Source organism: Dromiciops gliroides, chromosome 4, assembly GCF_019393635.1.
Source record: "Dromiciops gliroides isolate mDroGli1 chromosome 4, mDroGli1.pri, whole genome shotgun sequence".
Classification (NCBI taxonomy): Eukaryota; Metazoa; Chordata; class Mammalia; order Microbiotheria; family Microbiotheriidae; genus Dromiciops; species Dromiciops gliroides.
The window spans coordinates 367,814,866-367,836,868 of record NC_057864.1 but is presented as its reverse complement, the minus strand read 5'-3'; the positions used below and the strand labels follow the sequence as shown (position 1 = coordinate 367,836,868).

The 22,003-nt window shown below is 36.5% G+C and overlaps 1 protein-coding gene across 1 annotated transcript in view; it reads right to left on the bottom strand.

The window, feature by feature from the left end:
• The window catches only part of ENPP1 (ectonucleotide pyrophosphatase/phosphodiesterase 1), a 108,211-nt gene that overhangs the window by 67,844 nt on the left and 18,364 nt on the right, over positions 1 to 22,003 (bottom strand). The window contains exons 2-3 of the mRNA XM_043963302.1: positions 6,087 to 6,159; positions 1,830 to 1,946 (exon numbers count right to left, since the gene is read on the bottom strand). Coding sequence (XP_043819237.1) covers positions 1,830 to 1,946; positions 6,087 to 6,159 — 190 coding nt within the window. The remainder of the gene's footprint in view (positions 1 to 1,829; positions 1,947 to 6,086; positions 6,160 to 22,003) is intronic.

Genomic DNA, 22,003 nt, shown 5'->3' with positions numbered 1-22,003 from the left:
TATGGTGTTTTGAAGCATGCAAAACCCTTTGCAAATATTATCTCGTTTAATCCTCAAAACAACCCTAAGAAGCAGGGGTTATTAATTTTACAGATGAGGAAACTGAGGGAAACAAAGGTTAAGTGACTTGCCCAGGATCACACAGCTAAATAAATCTGTGCTACATTTTAACTCAGGTCTTTCTGACTCCAAGTCCAATATTCTATCACTGAACTACCTAGATGCATACTACTGGCTCTAAGCAATCTCCAGCCCATTATTAATAACATACATGTAATGATTGCATAAAAGACATCACCCAGGATATGTATGACTAGAAAAAGAGGTGAATTGCTCATACAATGTTATGAGAGCTGGCATAGAGAAAATTTAACTGTTACATTATATTGGTATCCATAAAATATTAAGGAAACAAGATCTCTGGTATGTTTAGTGGCTCCTTATGGAGAATTTATGCAAAGATGTGGAAAAGATTGTACACGGTAAGAGTGTGCATAGCTAGTAATCTGCTCAGGTGGAGGAAATACCCATGTCAATGTGATTTTAGAGCCACTGAACAATTAAAGTATAAAATCTGTAAAGTATGTAATGAATACCACTTCTGATTAGGGAAAATTCTCTTGCTCTAATGAATTTTTTAAAGATTAAAATTAGGCAAGTACCCAAGAATTCATGTTTTGATAAGATCTATAATGACTAGAAAAAGGATAATTAAAGGATTAGTGTATCAGACAGCCCCTAAAAATCAAGCTCAAATACAAAGTTCAGAGGAAGAAATGTATTTGACATGCAGTAAACAAACACACATACTTCTGTCATGTCACTAATTTTTTTTAAAGTATTTGAGCATAAATATTTTGAATATTAATATTTTTATACCCAAGTAACTTGGAATTTAAAAACAAAATATGTTCCCTATGAAAAGCTGACCTGTGTAGCCTAAGCTATGTCTATGCATGTTTCCTAGATTAAAAAAGAAAAAAGGTAAGCTCCTCCTTGTTTCTATATACAGAATGTGATTATGCCTTGAAACTTTTAATTTAATTTTTTATTGCAAACTTAATCATCAAAAATACAATATGCAAAAAGAAGAAAGGAATATATAAGGAAATGAGCTTTTGTTATGCAGTTTGCTTTTAAAGAAATATGAAATATAGATAGATACATACACATATACATATATATAATTTTACTTCTAGTAGCAAAGTTACTTTATTCATTTGTGTTCTCTTCCATACTTGTTTCTTCTGTATATTTCTTAATTTTTATTTAAATCTTAATATTTATTTAAATCTTTTAAAATCTAACTTCTATTGATTCCATGGGGGGAGAAGGGGGTTTGCACATGTCTCTACCCACAAACCTATTACTTTCTACCAGCCACTCCCCAAGCTAATGCCTCCCCTTATAACAAATACAGTTAGATCCCTGTTTGAATAATAAACCCTCTAAAGTAGTTACATATATTTGAATTTGCACTATTCAAAAGTTAAAATTATGTAAAATATAGACATTAGTCCTAGATCAATGGAAATATGTAGTATGAATTTGAATAATGTGATTACTTTAGGGGATTCATTATTCACACTAATTGGGACCTAGCTACATTCCAGGAAAACAAATCAACACATTGGCCATGTCAGAGAACCTATACCTCACCCTGTATCTCAAGTCCATTGAGCCTCTGTGAAGTCATGGGAGGTATTTCATCATTTATCTTTTGCAAGAACAAATTCTCTAATAAAGGTCTATGGCAACTTGCATCTTTTCTACTTGTTATTCCCTCTCCTGGTTTCTCCTCCCTTTCCACTTCCCCATATAGTTTATACCTGGTTCTATACATGTTTCCTGGTAATCAAGACAGCAGTTTCCAAGTTCAACACAGGCAACATCACAGCGACAATTCCCAAATGTCCTCTCGAAACAGCGACCTTTGCAACTTTTGACTGAAATATTAAACAAAGAGTTAGCTGCTGCTAGGAAATATATAACTACAAACTGGACATCAGCTTTTCAACACAAATAATAAAGTCACTGAGAAAGAGGAGGCTCAAATCTTAGGTTATACAGTAGTACCAGCAATCATGGTAACTTAATATCCTATACCATAAAGATAGTCTGATTGTATAATGCAATCATCTTTACAAGGTTATATCAGAACTTCTTGCTAACTAAAAAGAAGGACAATTTGCAGTAACATAGTCCTTATAAACAAGGTCTATTAAGATTCAGACTTATAAAATGAGGAAGAAAATAAAACAGGAGTTCTAAATAAAACTTCAGGGCTGAGGGAAGTTTTCTGATAGCACCATGGTCTGTCCTAGCTTGCATGAAGTTGTGGGGCTGAAACATTTGGCCAAGTGCCAGGAAAGGAAGAATTTTTTCCTAAGGCCACATGTTTCATGGATATAAACAGGCCTCACTGGACATAATACTGGTAAATGTAAGGCTAAAACAAAGTAAATATAAAGAAGATCTTTAAAAAGGTTTGAAGACAGTCAACTAGCATTTATTACCTTCCTTGGATATTCCAGACACTTTGCTATAATTTGAAGTGCTATACCAGTTCAAGTGAGAAAGAAAATAACAACACCACATAGATGAATAATCAAGTAGCTCCTTGTGCTTACAGTTGTCTCATAAATTCTCTAAGTCATTGGCAAGAAAATTTTCACTCAATTAACTTTGGGGTATTGGACAATCTAGGGTAGTTAGGTAGTATAATGGATACACTCTACCTACTGCACTACCTAGCTACTCTAGATTGTCCAGGCTTGGACTCAAGAAAACCTAGCTCAAATCTGGCCTCAGTAGCTTTGTGACATTGGCTGAGTCACTTAACCCTGTTTGTCTTCATTTCCTCCTCTGTAAAATGAGCTGGGGAAGGAAATGGTAAACCACCCCAGTGTCTGTGCCCTAGAAAACTCCAAATAGGGTCACAGAGAATCAGTCACAACTGAACAAGAACTACAATGGAGCCATATGCATACACACAAAAAAAGTACAATGTGAATAACTTTTACTTTCTAAATCCAGAAACTTTCTTAACCCAAGAATCACAGTTATAAATTTGATCAAGTTTCTGAGAGGCTAACAGTAATCAAGTATCTTTATAAAAGATCTGTATTATAAGTAATGTTTAATACTATAGTTTTGTTTTTATAATTGATACTAAAATCAGTATGAATTTTCCTTCAAAAAACTGCGTGCCTGTTCCTCATTTTCTGAAAATAGAATTGTAAATGCTGAGGAAGTACCTAACCTTAAGTAATTCCTAAAGGAAACCCTTGAGATTATTAGTGCAACAGCCTTTGGCACAGCAAAACTTTAGAGTAAATAGTAATGTGAGTATTGGGCGGGGGGGGGGGGGGATTTGAAAGGCTGAGGCAATGAGTCTGGGTTTTCCAAAAAAAAAAAAGCATAATAAAAAATCAGGCAGAAGTATAGCAGTCTCATGAAAAAGTTCATGGTGCAAGATGTAGTTAGGTAGAACAGTGATACACACATACACCTCAAGCCCATCACAGAAGTGTGACTATGCAGAGAATATAAATGATTGTATTTTAAGAATTATTTTAGCAGGACATGGTTATTTTGATCTCGTTGAACCAAGAAGTGACTATTTTCCTTTTATAGGATGATTATAAATATTACTCATTTTTTACATCAGACAGATATTGGCTTTTTTATTTAAAAAAAGATTCTAAGTTTAAGTTATTTAACATATAGTATTATTATTTTAACTTATTCAGAAGGAAATTTCTGATTAGGGTCATTATAATGTTGTGATGGCTTTAAAATATTAATTTTACAAGTTGTAAATATTTATTCTGGAGAGATTCTTAAGGAAATTTGAAGTTTTATCCTACTTGAAATTACTGGACACTATTCTTAATACTACAATAATGGGAAAATTTGTCAAGAGGGAAAAAAGTTGCCTAGTCAATCATCCTACTATTAAAACTTCTTAGGAAAACCATCTATTGTTCCTAAGGGGAAAAAATATTCTAAATTGTTTTTCTAAACTGAAAGGTAAACATTGTAATTCACTCAAATATTAGGGTTCTTACATGTACATACATACTTATGTATTTTTTCTATTGTGAATTCTGTCCCTCCTAAGATTAAGGAAACACGGGATAAGGAGTTGGGGCCCACTTTCCCTACCTTAACTAATGTAATCACAGAAAATCCGGAATGTAATTACAAATTGCAAACTAGGTGTTAAGGAATATTCCAACAACCTCACAGCAATGTATGAATAAGTCCTTAATGTGAGAGGATAATGGGGCTTTGGTTATGGATCTTTATCCATTAGAGACACAGAAAAGATCTTGTGATCATTTCAGAGAATCAGTTCTACCTCTCAGACTGGGCATAAAAACAGCAAGTCTGATCAGGAGTTGGCCAGTCCAGTGGTGGAAAATTCCAGGTTTAGGAGCTCTTTCTGGAGACAAATCCTTGTACCTGTACCATAGGGCAGCAGAGAGTGGAAGAGTGAATGGTGAAGAGAGGGTATTATGCTCTTCCCTATATCCTATTGACCATGTCACTGGAGAAAATAGATCAGTGGGAGGCAATGCATTTAGCCAGGAACAGAGAAGCACCTGGAAGTTGTATGGATAAGAAGATATAGTCAGTTACCCAAGAGGTCACTTGAAAGGATGTGTCCTTTCATGGTAGATAGAAGTGCTGGATATGAACTCGAGAAAGGGGTGGATCCTGAAAACCAATCTAGCTCTTGGCCAATCAGCACAAATGACATATCCACAGTGAGCTATGTAAGGGGTTTAAGAAGGAAGAAAGGATTTCTAGTACAAGGAGTTGTGATTTATAGCCTTATTATTATTATTATTGCATTTTGAGCCCTCTCTTCCCAAGGATGTTATGTGTATTCGTGGGATATTGCACCCCAGGCTTTTGATGGGAAGCTTTTGTACCAACTGTGCTTGCTAAGCCATTTGATTAAATGCTTTTTGCTGAGAACTTATTGAGTCTGTTACTAATTGTTCATTGGAAGCACATCCATTTGGGCATGCATTACAAATGAAACCTCACAGGATTATGTCTAGAACCTGAGAGGTAACAGTGACCCATCAGAATTTAACCTGATAATGTGAGTGGAAGTTGGGGAGAATAGCCTCAGAGGGGGGTTTACAATAGTAAAAACTTTAACACCCCCCACCAAAAACCCAACCCTATGCCTTAAGACTACAACCATTTGCAATGCCAGAATGCCAGGAGTCTCAAGAAATAATCAGTTTATATTTATAGAATGTTTACTCTTTATAAAGTGCTACACATACATCATAAAATTGGATCCTCACAATGCTGTAGAGGTTGGTAATGCAGATATTATTCTCATATTGTAGAAAAGGAAACTGAGGCACAGAGCAATTAAGTGACCTCCCCAAAGTCATATGCCCAAGAAGTGGTAGATCCAGGAAAACAATCCAAGTCTTTCCATCTCAAACCAATTGAACTTTTCAATATATTATGCTGGCTCACAGAAAATTCCACAATAGGAAAAGTCACCAAACCCCAGTATGTTCACCCAGAAAACACAGAGACTTACCACCATGACATTCCTATTCTGAAACAGTAGTTCTAGGGGACCAGCAAATTAAATGTAAGGCTAGGTTCTTAAAGAAGATTGTTGTTGGCTTCTCTATCAGGCACAGTTATTTAAATAATTTCTCTGCTCCTGATTTTAGGTTCAAATGTTCACAAAAAAGGTTGATATAAAAACATCATCAAAGTACACACATGAAGGGGCAGCTAGTTGGCACAGTGGATAAAGTACTATCCCTGGAGTCAGGAGGACCTGAGTTCAAATCCAACCTCAGACACTTGATACTTACTAGCTGTGTGACCCTGGGCAAGTCACTTAACTCCAATTGCCTTATCAAAAAAAAAAGTACATACATGGCTGTTATCATATGGGGAAGAAGGTATAAGATGGGTTCCAAAAATAAGGATAAAATAAATGCAAAGATTCTATAGATATTTGTGATGGAATAATATCAATCAATATCTAATTTTTAACCATAGAATTACATGATATTTTTATATACTATTATGGTTACCTTCTCTGGAACAGCTTGGTTTCAATCCAAATATACACCCAAGGATTGTTGTTAACATGCAGACAGATAGTACCTGTTTAAAAAGAAGAGTCCATTGTTAGTCATAAGTATCTATAATGTTATTACTTCATGTGAGGGAACAATGTTTCTTAGCATGAAGCACAGAGGGGAGTGTGAAAATTGGAGACCTTCCCCTTGCTGAGAGTGACAATGTGAGAACCAGGCCTGTAAAGAAAACATGTGACAACGTCCAGAAGCAGCCTGGCATCTGGAAGTTACCACCTGTTAGTCGTGTCAATCAGTGCTACCAGCCAATTAGCTTGGAGCTGTGTGTGTGTGGATGGCCCTGCTTGCTGTTTCAGAGAGGGCTTCTGGGAGAAGCCTCTGAGAAGCAGCCTTTTTTCATCCAGAACTGGTTTGTGGTGGCAGAAACTTCATATGGACTGCAAGGTAAAGGGAGGTTTGCTAGGGTTTTCCATTCTGTAAGCAAGCTTTTCCTCTCTCTATCTCTCTTCACTAACTTCTAATACACTTTAATAAATACTTAAAAGCCTAAACTCTTGATGAATTGATCAGTAAATCTTAGCTAGTTTCTCCCCCATGCTGGAGTCAGGTCAGGCGACCACACATTAGATTTTAAACATCACAGCTAGAATTTTAGGCTTTACAATTCACAGTTAAGAATGTTAATCCAACATGACTTAGACATAAAGGGAGACACCATAGGCAAATTAGGAGAGAAAGGAATAGTTTTCCTCTCAGATTTATGGAGAGGAGAAGAATTTATGACCAAACAAGAGATAGAGAATATTATAAAATGCAAAATGGATTGTTTTGATTATATTAAATTAGAGATTTTATATGAACAGAAGCAATGCAGCCAAAATTAGAAGGAAAGCAGAAATCTGGGAAACAATTTTTACAGCCAGTGTTTCTGATAAAAGCCTCATTTCTAAAATACATGCTAAATCAAATTTATAAGAATACAAGTCATTTCCCAATTTGTAAATGGTCAAAGGATATGAACAGTTTTCAGATAAAGAAATCAAAGCTATCTATTGTCATATGAAAAATTGCTCTAAATCACTATTGATTATAGAAATGCAAATTAAAATAATTCTGAGGTACCACCTCACTAATATGACCAAAAAAAAGGGAAAATAATAAATGTTGGAGAACCTGTGGAAAAATTGGAACACTATCGAATTGTTGGTGAAGTTGTGAATGGATCCAACCATTCTGGAGAGCAATTTGGAACTATGCCCAAAGGGCTATGGGGATTGTGCATACCCTTTGATCCAGTAATGCCACTATTTGGTCTGCATCCCAAAGAGATCATAAAAAAGGGAAAAGGACCCACATGTATAAAAATATTTGTAGCAACTCTCTTTGTGGTGGCAAAGAATTTGAAACCAAGGGGATGTTCATCAATTGGGGAATGGCTGAACAAGTTGTGGTATATGAATGTAATGGAATACTATTGTGCTATAAGAAATGATGAGAAGGCAGATTTCAGAAAAAAATTGGAAAGATTTAAGTGCACTGATGCTGAGTGAAGTGAGCAGAACCAGGAGAACATTGTACACAGTAACAGCAACATTGTATGATGATCAACTGTGATAGAATTAGCTCCCTTCAGCAATATAATGATTCAAGACAATTCCAAAGGACTCATGATGGAAAATGTTCTTCATATCCAGAAAAAAAAGAACTATGGAATCTAAATGTAGATTGAACCATATTATTTCTACTTTGGGTTTTTTTTTTTCTTTTTTGAGGTTTATCCCTTTTGATCTGATTCTACTTTCACAATACGAGTAATGTGGAAATGTACATGTATAACCCATATCACATTGGTTGCTGTCTTGTGGAGTGGGGAAGGAAGGGAGGGAGGGAGAAAATTTTGGAAATCAAAATGTTATAAAAAACAAATGTTGAAAAATATCCTTTATGGGGGCAGCTAGGTGGCACAGTGGATAAAGCACCGGCTCTGGATTCAGGAGGACCTGAGTTCAAATCCGACCTCAGACACTTGACACTTACTAGCTGTGTGACCCTGGGCAAGTCACTTAACCCTCATTGCCCTGAGGGGAAAATGAAAAAGAAAGAAAAATATCCTTTACATGTAACTAAAAAAATACTATTAAGATTGGGGGGGGGGGAGAATGTTAACCCAAAAGTCACTAGAGTTTTTCAGCATTTATAAAAAAATTATTCAAACCACAATCTGGAGATTCACAGTAGAGAAGTTAAAATTTAGTCACAAACTGAGTAGAAACATTATATAGTCTGAGGTAAAAGATTCCCTTTTTTCTTATCTGTCTTTCTCTCTGCACTGCCAAAATTTGGACAGAGCTTAAAAATATATAGAGAAAGGAAGTCTGTCTTTCTCAAGATTTAGAGAACTCCTTGGAAAAGCTCACATTCTTCCCCCACCCCCCAAAATTAGTTTATAAGACACAGAGAAGCATTTGCAAATAAGGTTTTTCCTTCTTAATTCCCTGTGCACAAATATCTAAAATCTCAGTGAAAAGATGGAATTTCTCCACAAGACAGACACAAAGACTATAAACACCAGTGACAAAGCTTCTTTAAAAAAAAAAATGAGTGTGCACAGGTGTAAAGAACCTTTTCAGGCCAAATATGGGACCGTTAGAGATTCTAATAAGTCAGATTAGTTTTAGTAAGGGTGGCTCTGGGTAATGACTAGAGAGACTTCCCTTATCATTCAACTTAATCTTTTCAACTTCTATTTTTTGGTTTAGAAGAATCCACTACCAGTTTATCAATCACTTGCCAACTGTGGTTATTTGTGACTGCTCACCATGCCACTGACCAATAATGGTTATTTGTAACATAGTGCTTCCCTAAACCCTTTTCGATGGGAAGTGTCACACTTCCTACTTTCCAATTATAGTGAGAGGCTCAGAATTAAACCTCCCTCTCCTGCCAATGGCAGTAAGTGGCCTGAGATTTATTTTTTATGACTTCCCTAAAGCGCTACCACTGACACAAGTCTTTTGATCACTCCTCAGCTTGAGCTGGGAATTTCCCTTTAAGAAAAGAAAATTTCTTCAAGGGACCTGTACCTTAAGAGAATTTCCTGGATTTTCTATTACTAATCAATTCTATTACTAATCATTCTATTACTAATCAATTAGACACACTTAAACACCAAAATAAACAAACACAACTTCAGCTTCTCCTACAGCAAAGGGGCTTACCTTGGCTTGGAAAGCCTGAGACTGAGCAGGGAGTCAGGTCTCTGGTGCAAGCCTCTTTGGAGAAATCCCCTCTGGTGAAAATATCACCTAAGTACTCTGAGGGGGCCCACCTAAGAGGTTACTCTGAGGTCTAGCCTCCCACACCCAACCCCTTCATGGTTGCCAAGTTGTAATAGTTAAAATTAAGGTAGATTGAGGAATAAAGTACAAAGCATTACCAATTTAGTAAAGCAATAATTTACCAATAAATAGGATCTCAGCTTTGATTGATTAAACTAGAGAAAAATTATAATGATATTGGTTTTGCTAAGAACACAAATGAGGGGGACAGCTCTCTTTTGTAGTTTTGGGGAGTACAGAAAAAATAGGAAGGCCAGCATCATAGATGGAAGAAAATATGATTGGGTGTAATTGTAAATGAGTGCTAGCAACAACTCACTCCTTCCTTCTCTCATGTGACTAAGAAATGGTTATTGTTTGAGTCCAACTGCACCTGCAAAGACAGAAATAGCCAACCACACTTCTTTGGATAACAAACCAGACATCCTTGAGTGATAACTTGGTGGTGTAAAGATATTAGACCAGACTCCCTGGTGTCCACCCAAATCTCTTAAGGGTAACAGATTTCCTTCACATGAGAATACAACAATGATTAACAAGATAACTGTATTTTTAAATTTAACTCCTTGCAGACCAGCTAAATTTCTAAATTAAGTTCAGAGTCAAAGAATCATGACTTAGGCAGTTACAGGACAAAATCAATTAACTATAAATTGGATTTTTTTTTTTTTGGTAAAGCAATCAGAGTTAAGTGACTTGTCCTGGGTCGCACAACTAGTAAGTGTCAAGTGTCTGAGGTTGGATTTGAACTCAGGTCCTCCTGACTCCAGGGCCAGTGCTCTATCCACCACACCACCTAGCTGCCCCAAATAGGATAAATTTTAAAACATAGAGAATCAATCTGATTATTTCAATGTAGCAGTGACAAAAGAGTATATTTCAAGCATAGGAAATACCCAGTGCAAAGACACAGATAAAAGAGAAAGAATCTCATCTATGAGAAACAGTAAGCAGCCCAGTTGACTAAAGCATTGAGCAAATTAAGTGGCATGCATTCTAACACGATAGAAAGGCAGGGGACAGGTTGTGAAGGATTTTAAATATAAACAGAAGTAGCAAGATGGTGCAGTAGATACAGTGTTAGATGTGGAATTGGGAAGACCTGAGTTTGGCTTTAGACTTTTATTAGCTGTGTTACCCTGAGCAAGCCACTTTCTGTACCTCAGTTTCCACATTTGTAAAGTGGGATAATTATAGCCCCTATCTCCTAGGATTGTCATAAGGATAAAATTAAATATTTGTTTTAAAAAAGTTCTTTCCAAATCTTAAAGTACTATGCAAATGTTAGCTTTTGAAATTATTGCTATTACTACTACATTTGTTACTGGAGAAGGAAATGGCAAACCACTCCAGTATCTTTGCCAAGAAAATCCCAAATGGAGTTATGGAGAGTCAGACATAACTGAAACAACTGAACAACAAAACTGTTTGTTGCTGGGGGTGTTAGGAAGTTAAAACCTTGGCCAGCACTGTCTACCTAGATAAGAGGTTTGTATGTGTGTGTGTGTGTATGTGTGTGTGTGGTGTATATATATATATATATATATATATATATATATATATATACACCACACACACACACACACACACACACACACACATATAATTTCTTTCATTCGTGGCTTCATGTCCCTCTCCTCCCTTTCCCCTCCAAAGAAAAAAGAACCAAGAACTCTTAGATGTATGTTCATAAATTTGGGCATCAAAAACTCCAGGTTTCAAACTGTTTCTATTGTCCTCTGACATTATGTTAGTTAGGAATCTAAGTCTAACAATTTTCACAAGGCTATGAATTGGATTCAGATTTGGTTTCCTTCCAGAAAAGTCTGCTCAGCAAAGTCAAAGACTCATCTATTGTAAAAAGATAAAATAAATCCCAGGTAATATATAATAGTATATGTGATATGACATTTAATTGAAATTATGCTAACAAGAATAATATCTTTTCTTGGAAGTATCAAACTCAAATGATATCAGCAAAACCAACATCATTATAATTTTACTCTAGTTTAATCAAACATTTATTCATCACCTACTATATAACAGGCACTGTGCTAAACACTAAGAAAAATTTTATTTGGAACTTAAGGAATTAATAGACCAAAAGCAAAAAGACAGAATTGGTTACAATTACTTTGTAGAAAAGAAAATTCCTGGTCTGCAATTTTATTATGATACTAAATCAAGTAAAAACTTACCTCATCACTTATTTCTTGTTGGTGATGCTAAAATTGGCTTGTAAACTATGAAAGTCACATACTTCTAAGTTTGCATTTCAGACCAGCTATGTTCTGGCCAGAATCAGACTTCCAAGTTTTAGTCTCTACTTCTTTGATAAATACATTTATCCTGAGCTTCACACACAGAGAGCAACTAGGTATTTCCCAAATATGCCCCTTAGTTTCCAACCTCTGCCCCTTTGCACATGCTTTTTTGCTTGTCCTCCCCCCTCATAAGTACCTACTAAATAAAATTATTGCAGATCTGGATCAAATTCTTCCTCCTCCCTGAATTTTTCTACTCACCCCAATCAGAAGTAATATCTCTTTCTTCTGAACACCCACAGGATTGTGTGTGTGTATGCATGTGTGTGTGTGCGCGCACATGCATGCAAGCCCACATCAAAGACAAGATATGAATCCAGCTTCTCCTTGTATCATGTTATCTTCTGTGACATATTTGAGTAGAGAGGCTGAATCAGTCCATTAACAAGCATTTATAAAGCACCTATTATGTGCCAGACTATGTGCTAGATTCTGAGAATAAATAGATAAAAGAGATAACAATACACTTAGATATATAGAAAATAGATAAGAAATTATTTAGGGAAAAGGGCATTACTATCTAAGGAGATCATATATATAAGGAGATCATGGGGCAGCTAGATGGCACAGTGGTTAGAGCACCGGCCCTGGATTCAGGAGTACCTGAGTTCAAATCTGGCCTCAGACACTTGACACTGACTAGCTGTGTGACCCTGGGCAAGTCACTTAACCCCCAATGCCCTGCAAAAAAAAAAAAAAGGAGATCATATATTTTCATATAGAAAATGGTTCTTGAACAGAATTTTAAAGGAAATTCAAGATTCTAAGAAACAAAGGTCAGGGGAAATGTTAATCTCAGTCCAACTGTCCTTTTAGTTGGTGTGATGAAAATCACTACTACTTGTAACCTGAGATTTCATTCATGATGTTATGACCTCTAGCATCTGTAAACAAATTAAGAAATTATCTTATTGATTTTAGCACCAAGATCCTGTGCCAAATGATAGGAGAGGGAGAGAGGCTATAGAAAGAGGTAAGACTTGATCAAAGTTAACCTATCAAGTTAATTCCCATTTTGTATTTCACTTGATCTCTTTTCCTAAAGAGCACAAGAATCCATAGAAATAGACACAATCATACAAATCCTTCTTTTTTACAAAACTTCTTTTTGCCACAAAGGAAACCCTGAATTATGGAAAGTTAGGTCAGTGGAACAAAAGGACTGATGATGTGCCCTGCCAATCTGGAAAGATTTCAAATACAAACCCAGGGAGGAACAGTCTGTCTTTTTCTCCAATAACCAGCCACAGTAAGTTCACCAGAGTGACCCCAATATGATCAATGATTCTTCACCAGCACCTCTAAAAGACTATCCCCTGAGTTACAGAGAGGGTAGAAGAAAGCTGAAATGGTGGAACAAGTACTCACACTAACAAAATTATAGATCCATACAGTATTAAAGTGTAAATAAGCACCAGAAAGGTTAGATATCAGTGAATTTGTAGAAAAAGCCAATTGATGTTGAAGTATTGGCTAGCATTACAAAGGCCAAAGCTCAATGCTAAGTAGGGCTATCTATATAGTACATACCATAGGTATTAGAAATAAATGCCTGAACATTTTATTAATATTTTTACAATTACATGTAAAAACAATTTTAGCATTCATTTTAAAAAAATGTTCCAAATTTTTTCTCTAGCTCCCTCCCATTCCATCTTAAGAAGATAAACAATTGTATATAGGTTATATATGTTCAGTCATGCAAAACTTATTGCAATATGTCATGTTGTGAAAGATAACACAGTCCAAAAAGAAAAGAAAAAAATGAAGAAAGTAAAAAATAGTATGCTTTGATCTGAATTAATACTCTATTAGTTCTGGGGGCAGCTAGATGGCGCAGTGGTTAAAGCATTGGCCCTGGATTCAGGAGTACCTGAGTTCAAATCTGGCCTCAGACACTTAACACTTACTAGCTGTGTGACCCTGGGCAAGTCACTTAACCCCCATTGCCTCACTTAAAAAAAAATACTCTATTAGTTCTTTCTCTGGAGGAGAATAACATTTTTCATCATGAGTCCTTTGGAATTATCTTGGATCTTTGTATTTCTGGGAATAATTAAATCATTCAGAGTTCATTATCATACAATGTTTCATTTATAATATTATTTTCTTTTTCATTTCTATTATTTCACCATACAAAAACTAACATTTAAAGGAAACCTAAGATCAATGGTAAACCTAACATAATGTTATAGATTTCTTGAAATAAGTGACAATAAAAATAGTTTACATTTATAAAACAGTTTAAAGTTTGCAAAACTCTTTACATATATTATTTCGTTTGATCCTTACAACTTTGTGAGGTAGGTTTGATATAGGAGGCAAAAAAGGGTTAACAGAAAAACCTAAGACCCAAGCTCTAATTCAGATATTAGCTCTAGAAGGGATTCAGACCCCAGTTAACGGATAACTTCATTAATATGTCAGGGCCTAGCTTCTCGCATAGCCACATTAATCAGTACCCATAACAAGAACATAAGGGGCAGCTAAGTGGCACAGTGGATAGAGCACCGGCCCTGGAGTCAGGAGGACCTGAGTTCAAATCCAGCCTCAGACACTTAACACTTACTGGCTGTGTGACCCTGGGCAAGTCACTTAACCCCAATTGCCACACACACACACACACACACAAAACACCAAGAACATAAAAGGCCAGGTCAAAAAGACGGTAACAATAACAATGATAGACTAACAGGCTATAGAAAATCAAACTAGAAATAAATGAAAAATGAAGATGTTTTGAAACTAAGCATGGGAATCAGAAGGAGACATGCGCAGAAAAGGCCAAATTTGTCCCCAGATTCACCTTATGACATGTAAATCCCCAAAACACACCTCCACAGAAAAAGGTACCCACCTGGGAGGTTGGCTTAGGACGCCAGGAACTCCAAATTAGGATAGGCCCTCCCCTGTACCCCTGTACCTCCTTAAGGTGGAGATTATTATAATGAGACTGATAATCAATTTATCCATACTATAAATATAACTATCTTTTCTTTCCCTATTTGAGAGATACCTTTCCACTATTCTGGTTTATTTTGCGACAATGTCTCAACTCTCTAATAGAGTTTCTATTGTGCCCACCCTGGTAAAAACTATCTGAATCAATCAATAAATATTTATTGGGGCAGCTAGGTGGCACAGTCGATAGAGCACCGGCCCTGGAGTCAGGAGTACCTGAGTTCAAATCCGGCCTCAGACACTTAACACACACTTACTAGCTGTGTGACCCTGGCCAAGTCACTTAACCCCAATTGCCTCACCAAAAATAAATAAATAAATAAATAAATAAATATTTATTAAGTGTCTACTATGTGTCAGGCACTGTGCTAAACATCATTACTCTCTAAACTATTGAAATTGCTTAATAGGTCTTACTACCCTCATTCTCTTCTCTCTTCAAATCAGTCTTCACATTGTTTGTTTTGTTTTGTTTTTGTGGGGCAATGAGGGTTAAGTGACTTGCCCAGGGTCACACAGCTAGTAAGTATCAAGTGTCTGAACATGAATTTGAACTCAGGTCTCAGGTCCTCCTGAATCCAGGGTCGGTGCTTTATCCACTGTGCCACCTAGCTGCCCCCTTCACATTGTTTATCATCCTTTTATTGACCCTGTCCTTATAACTCTACAGTGAATCCCTGTTGCCAAAGAACCAAAATTCAAACTCTTTCCCCTGGCATTCAGGGTTCTACACAAGATAGTATAGTCACATCTAGGAACATTTGCTCACCACAGTTTCCTGACTCTGTAAGTACTGAAACTATTCCAATTAGGATTTTAAATAATTATAGGGTGTTTACAAAAAAACAAAACAAAACAAAACAAAAACCATTTTGTTAGTTCCACAAATGTTAACTTAGTTAAAAATTAACAAATGTTATTCATAACATTAGATTTCATCCTACTTATGATCTAAAAACTATTCCCTTGAGGAATTAGCTAGAAGAAGAAACCAGATGATGCAATAAATTCCGTTGGGGTTTTTTTGGCTCTTTTTTTTTAATTTTGGTGAGGCAATTGGGGTTAAGTAACTTGCCATGGGTCACAGTTAGTAACTGTTAAGTGTCTGAGGTCAGATTTGAACTCAGGTCCTCCTGACTCCAGGGCTGGTGCTCTATCCACTGCACCACCTAGCTGCCCCCTGCTCATGAGTTTTAATTATATGTGGATGATAACCTAAAGTACTATAATATCACTTTGTGGCATTTTATTTAGTGACGAAGAAATTGTTTTTGTCTACTATGATCTGACCAGAATTCTAAAAGATGTAAGTAAATTCTAAGAAAAGGTCTAGGAGTTTTGCTCCTGTCCTTGGTAGACAGATATTATTTATTCCCAAATTGCCACAATGGACAAAAAATAAGAAACAGTAGCCAGATAATTGAAATTCTGTTCCCACTTATTTGTAACTCCCAAGGACCCAAACATGAAGAAGCTATCAAGGGAGGGTTAGGGACTAGACCTGTGATTGTTTAGTAGAAGGAATTCCCATATAAGGAAACTAACTATGCAGGTCCACACCTTCTTTGAAACTTACATTTAAAGAGAACTGAAGGGGTCAAGTGACTTGTCCAAGTTCACACAGACAGAATGTGTCAGAGGAGGGACTAGAACTTAGGTCTTGTTGGGACCAATGAATATCATCCTCACCACTGTGCCCTTAATGTACCTGTGGCAGTTCAGTAAATAGAGAGGATTTGATATTAAGAGTACAAATAGTGATATAGCACTATTCAAAAACATTAAAATGAAAGCAATGACTTTTAAGAGATAACAGAGAAATACAATTGAAAACAAAATTCAAAACAAAAGATTGACATTCATCCTTGACTTTCTAAAAATCTCAATATCACTTTTTTGCAAGGAAAAGAAAATGTATTTGCTAAGAGTAAGTTATCACTTCAAAGAGTGTATTTCCTCTAAATGACTAAATGATTTTATCAAGAATGCTTTGCTTAAGCAGCTGGCTTCCATATTTTGTAAATGAGGGGGGAAACAGGCATACAAAGGTTGAGTGACTTTCCAAAAAAACCACATTAGCATTATTGGAATTTGGAATCTGGGGGCAGACTGGGTAGAATTCAAATGTATAATCAAGCTATCTTCCTTCCATGAAATCACTTTCCCTGTTTAAAAAAAAAAAAAGTAGAGGAAAGAAAGTGAACCAGTTCTATGACCAAAATATAGAATGAAAATTCTGAGATTCTAAGTTCATATACAACTGTAATGTATGGAATCCTGAACTTGAATCCGGGAAGACCTGAGTTCAATCTGAATCTTACTATTTGATCCTAGGCACATCACAGTTTTTCCAGCATAATATTACCTATAGTACCTACCCTGACAGGATTGTCATAAGGCTGAAACATAAAATTTAAAGTGAATATAAAGTTTAATAAAAAACATAAGTGCATATAAAGTTTAATAAACAAGTGAATAGGGGGCAGCTAGGTGGCACAGTGTATAAAGCACCAGCCCTGGATTCAGGAGGACCTGAATTCAAATCTGACCTCAGACACTTGATACTAGCTATGTGACCCTGGGCAAGTCACTTAACCCTCATTGCCCCACAGAAAAACAAACAAAAAACAAGTGAACATAGTTTAATTTTTAAAGTTTAATAAAAATTTAAGCACTTTGGGGGGGGGCAATGGGGGTTAAGTGACTTGCTAAGTTAATGGGGGTTAAGTGACTTGTTAAGTGACAGGGTCACACAGCTAGTGTCAAGTGTCTGAGCCCAGATTTGAACTCAGGTCCTCCTGAATCCAGGGCTGGTGCTTTATACACTGGGCCTGGCTGTCCCAATTTAAGCACTTTCAAAAAGTCAGACACTATTCTTGGTTACCTGCTTGTTTGTTATGTCAAGAAGGTCCCCATATCTTCATTTTGCCATCTCTTAGATAAAATTGATAGAGAAGCACTGTTGCATAGTGGATGGATAGCTGGCCTCTGAGCCAGGAAAGCCCAGATTCTACACAGATTCACACAAACTAGTTGTGTGATCTTGGGTAAATGATTTAAACTCTTGGTAGTTCAGACAATTCTCTAATATATGTTGCATAGAAGGTACTGATTCACTTTAGAAGAAGTTCCTTACTGAAATGACAGGTACCATTCAAAAGACAATAAAAATTCTTTTAAGTATAAGGATGGAGGTCCATTGAATGCATCAATTCCACCACACACACCCACACACACACTTAAAATTGACTCTTTTCAGGCAAGAAGACCTCAATTAAGTCAAACTATAAAATATGTATGAATGAGGCTTAGACATCATTATTAAATCAATTAAATAATCAAAAGCATAATAGAAACTTTGAGTAGTCTTTGAAAGCCATTGGATGAGATGGTATTACACTGCAAAGGAAACACTTTGGGATTGTTTTGTATATCAGATCAGTTCAAAACCCTGGATCAATTCCAGTGATCAATTCCAAGAGAAGAATTTCAGCCAAGCTCTTGAGAGGAATCACTTAGGAGAGGGGGGAGGAAAGAAGTAAAGGACAAGTAGAGCTTTCATCTCCTTAATTCCCCTATCTAAGCTAATGAAGTGCAGTTGACTAATATCAACTGGTAATCCCAAGGGAAGGACTTCATAGTAAAAGGAAACCACACCCCAGCCTCTTTAGATTCAATCTTTCAATTTAATTCAATAAACATTTAGGTGCCTACAGTGTACCAGGAACTGTGCAAAGCTCTAGGGATACAAAAAGAAGCAAAAGATAATCCTGGTCCACAAGGAGCTTACAATCGAATGGGGGAGACAACATGCAAGCAAATATACACAGTCAGCCATATACAGGATAAATAGGAAATGATTAACAGAAGGAAGGCACTGGAATTAAGAGGCATTGTGGAAAGCTTCCTGTAGGAGGGGGGATTTTATTAGAGACTGAAAGAAGCCAGGGAACTAAGTAGTTGGAGTGGAGGAAGAATAGCCTTTCTGGCATGGGAGACAGCTAGAAAGAATGCCAGGTGCAGAGAAATGGAGTATTTTATTCATGAAACAGCCAGAAAGCGAGTGTCACTAGATGGAAGAGTACATGTTGAGGGGTAAGGTGTGAGACCGGGAAGGTAAGAGAAGGTCAGGTTATGAAGGGCTTTGAATTCCAAACAGAGCATTTTGTATTTAGGGAGTGGGGGGAAACAGGATCAGACTTTGTATTTTAAGAAAATCATTTTAGTAGCTGAATGGAGACTGGATTGAAGTGAGGAGAGACTTGAAGCAGGCAGATCCACTAGCAGGCTATTGCAGCAATCAAGCCTTACCCCTAGAAATTGAAGAGGATGGGGAGGGTACTGTAAAGGCCCTTGGGGGACTTGACCTGCCAGCAAGAGTGGGAATTCAAAGGAGCATAAACGTCAAAAGATAAAGATGACAGAAAGGTAGGCTTTCAAAAATGCTCCAGTGATATAGTAATCTACATTTGCAATAGCAGACCAAAATATCACTCACATTACTGTTTGTTTTGAGTACAGGGGAGAAAGAACACAATGCCCTTGGATGAGGATGAATTGTGGTAATAGTGGTTGGGTAATTGAAATTGCAGTTTTGAAAACTTTTGAATAAAGCACTTTGTAGTTTTAGTTGGAGGAGACTATTGTACAGATGATGCTATCGGGTTCTTTTCCAAACCTCAATCATTAGGTGAGGGAAGATTTCCCAACATTTTTGACATCCAACTGACTGGTAATATCATGGTTTCTCTGCTTTCCAATGAATGTTCCAAATATGCTAACCATCCAAGGAACTACCTTGGAAAAAACTCATAATTTGTTGTTTGTTTTTCCCTCCCAGGTGAGCTAACAGTGGGAATTAAGAAATAACTTCAGAAAAATAAACACTAATGTTAAACATAAAATTAAATAGGTAGCTTAAGAAAACTCACAATGAAATGCAGTTTTTAAGTAAAATAATTTGTTAGAATGTAATTATGTTTAGCCTTTTAATATGATGTTTTAGAGAGAGTCAATGAATTTTGTAAGAGACCTTGTAAAGCATCTGGTGAAAACACTCAGATGCAAATGGGATCAAACAAGCTAAATCTTTTCCCAAGGCCACACAGCTAAGAAAAGTCAAGTCTCCTCACTCCCAGTATTAGGATCTTTCCTTTTAAATGTTTTAGTCCAAAAAAACCAAGAACAATTAAATTGTGATCCTTATTCACAAAGGGATTATTCTTCTCCAGTTTTAGCCTGGTACTTATTAGACAAGGCCTACACATCTCATTATTCTCAACCCATCTCTGCTTTCCCACCATCATCAATTTTGTCTCTAAGACCAACCCATCCCCAAATCAAATGCACATGGTTGTTAGAAATAAAAGGAAATAAATAATCATGAAACTTGTAATGTTAAGCACATCTGATGAACATAGCTATGAGCTCTAGGGCCTCACATTTCATGTAGCAGCAAGAGAAAAATGAACAAATTTGATAGCTTATAGGGATCTCAATGGCCATCTAGTAAAACACATACCCAAACTATGACATATATGACAATCCCCTCAGTCCCCTATATTTGATATTTTTACTGGGTCCCCAAGAGGCATTAAGAGAAGGGATTTCAGGGGCAGCTAGGTGGCGCAGAGGATAAAGCACCAGCCCTGGATTCAGGAGTACCCAAGTTCAAATCTGGCCTCAGACACTTGACACTTACTAGCTGTGTGACCCTGGGCAAGTCACTTAACCCCCATTGCCCCTCAAAAAAATAAAAATAAAATAAAAGAGAAGGGATTTCTTTAAGGCAGGAGACAGAGCCAGCAGATTATCTTCAAACTTATTTTGATGTGTCAGCTCATTTCAAGGGATCCAATAGGAACATTGTACATAACTTAGAACTTCTGCCAGATTGAGTAAGGCACTTCAAACTTTAACTGGTTATCTCTAAGCATGTCAATGGTCATCCTTAGGGATTCTATTCTTTACAATCAGAAAGCACAAAAATATAGAAACTATATAGAACAAAGGAATAATTTGAATAGCAATTCTAGCTTCTAGGGCTCTTTCCTACTAATTGCAAAGAAAATTTTCTAACCTTAAACAGGAATGAGAATAAACAATAAATTACCTAAATCAAAGAGATTTGGGTAAATCAAGTTCATGGGAGGTCACCAAGAAAGGGTTTATTCAGCTCCAAAAGAATTACCACTATAACACCAACTTAAGCCTTTTTCTCATATATATACATACATATATATATATACACACACATTGTTTATCTGACACAATCAAAAGTTCCTTTACTTCAAGGACTATTTCATTTTTTCTTTCTAACTCCAAAACCTAGCACATAGTAGGCACTTAATAAATGCTTGCTGATTAATCAACTTTATTAGTGTCTCTACTGTAAGTCTTCAACTAGAAAATGAGTACCAAATTAGTAGTAAATTCCTTTGTTCTCATTTTATCTTTTTTTTTAATGGGGCAATGAGGGTTAAGTGACTTGCCCAGGGTCACACAGCTAGTAAGTGTCAAGTGTCTGAGGTCAGATTTGGACTCAGGTCTTCTTGAATCAAGGGCTGGTGCTTTATCCACTGTGCCACCTAGCTGTCCCTTTTGTTCTCATTTTAACTGTGACTTCAGTGATATAGTAATCATTCATTGCTATTAGCACATCATACGTTATTAAAAGGTTAAGAGTGATTGATATATTTATTTCCTTATATTTAAGGTTAATATTTGGAAATTCAAGCAGCTGCTTGATGTGCTAAAAGTTTATAAAATGAAGGCTCAGGTTAAGAGCAAGTGACAAATATAAGGTCATTGTCTACTTTATTTCAGTGATAATCATAGCTTTTCAAGTAGGGTCTTTTGATTTTCCCAATGAAGAAACTGAGATGCAGAGATGTTAACTGATTTGTTCAAGGTCACATGGGTAATGACAGGAAAAGGATTTGAACCTAGGTCCTGTGACTCCAAAGTCACTGTACTGTTGCCCTTCCTGACCTGTTACCACCTCTCACAAAATTCTCAAATTGAGGCTTGCTTACAGTTAAATTATGATATGGTTGAATGGATTTCATGGAGTATGATTCTAACATTGCTCAAAAGTCTTAGAAGGACCAAAATTTAAGAATATCTCAAAGAACCAAACAAATTTGGGGGTCAATTGACACACCTGGCCCTTCTAGTGTTAAGCTAACTGTCTAAAGGGGAAGCTAGGTGGCACAGTGGATAAAGCACTTGACCTGGAGCTAGGAGAAAGTGATTCCAAATCTGGCCTCAGACATTTGACAATTAATAT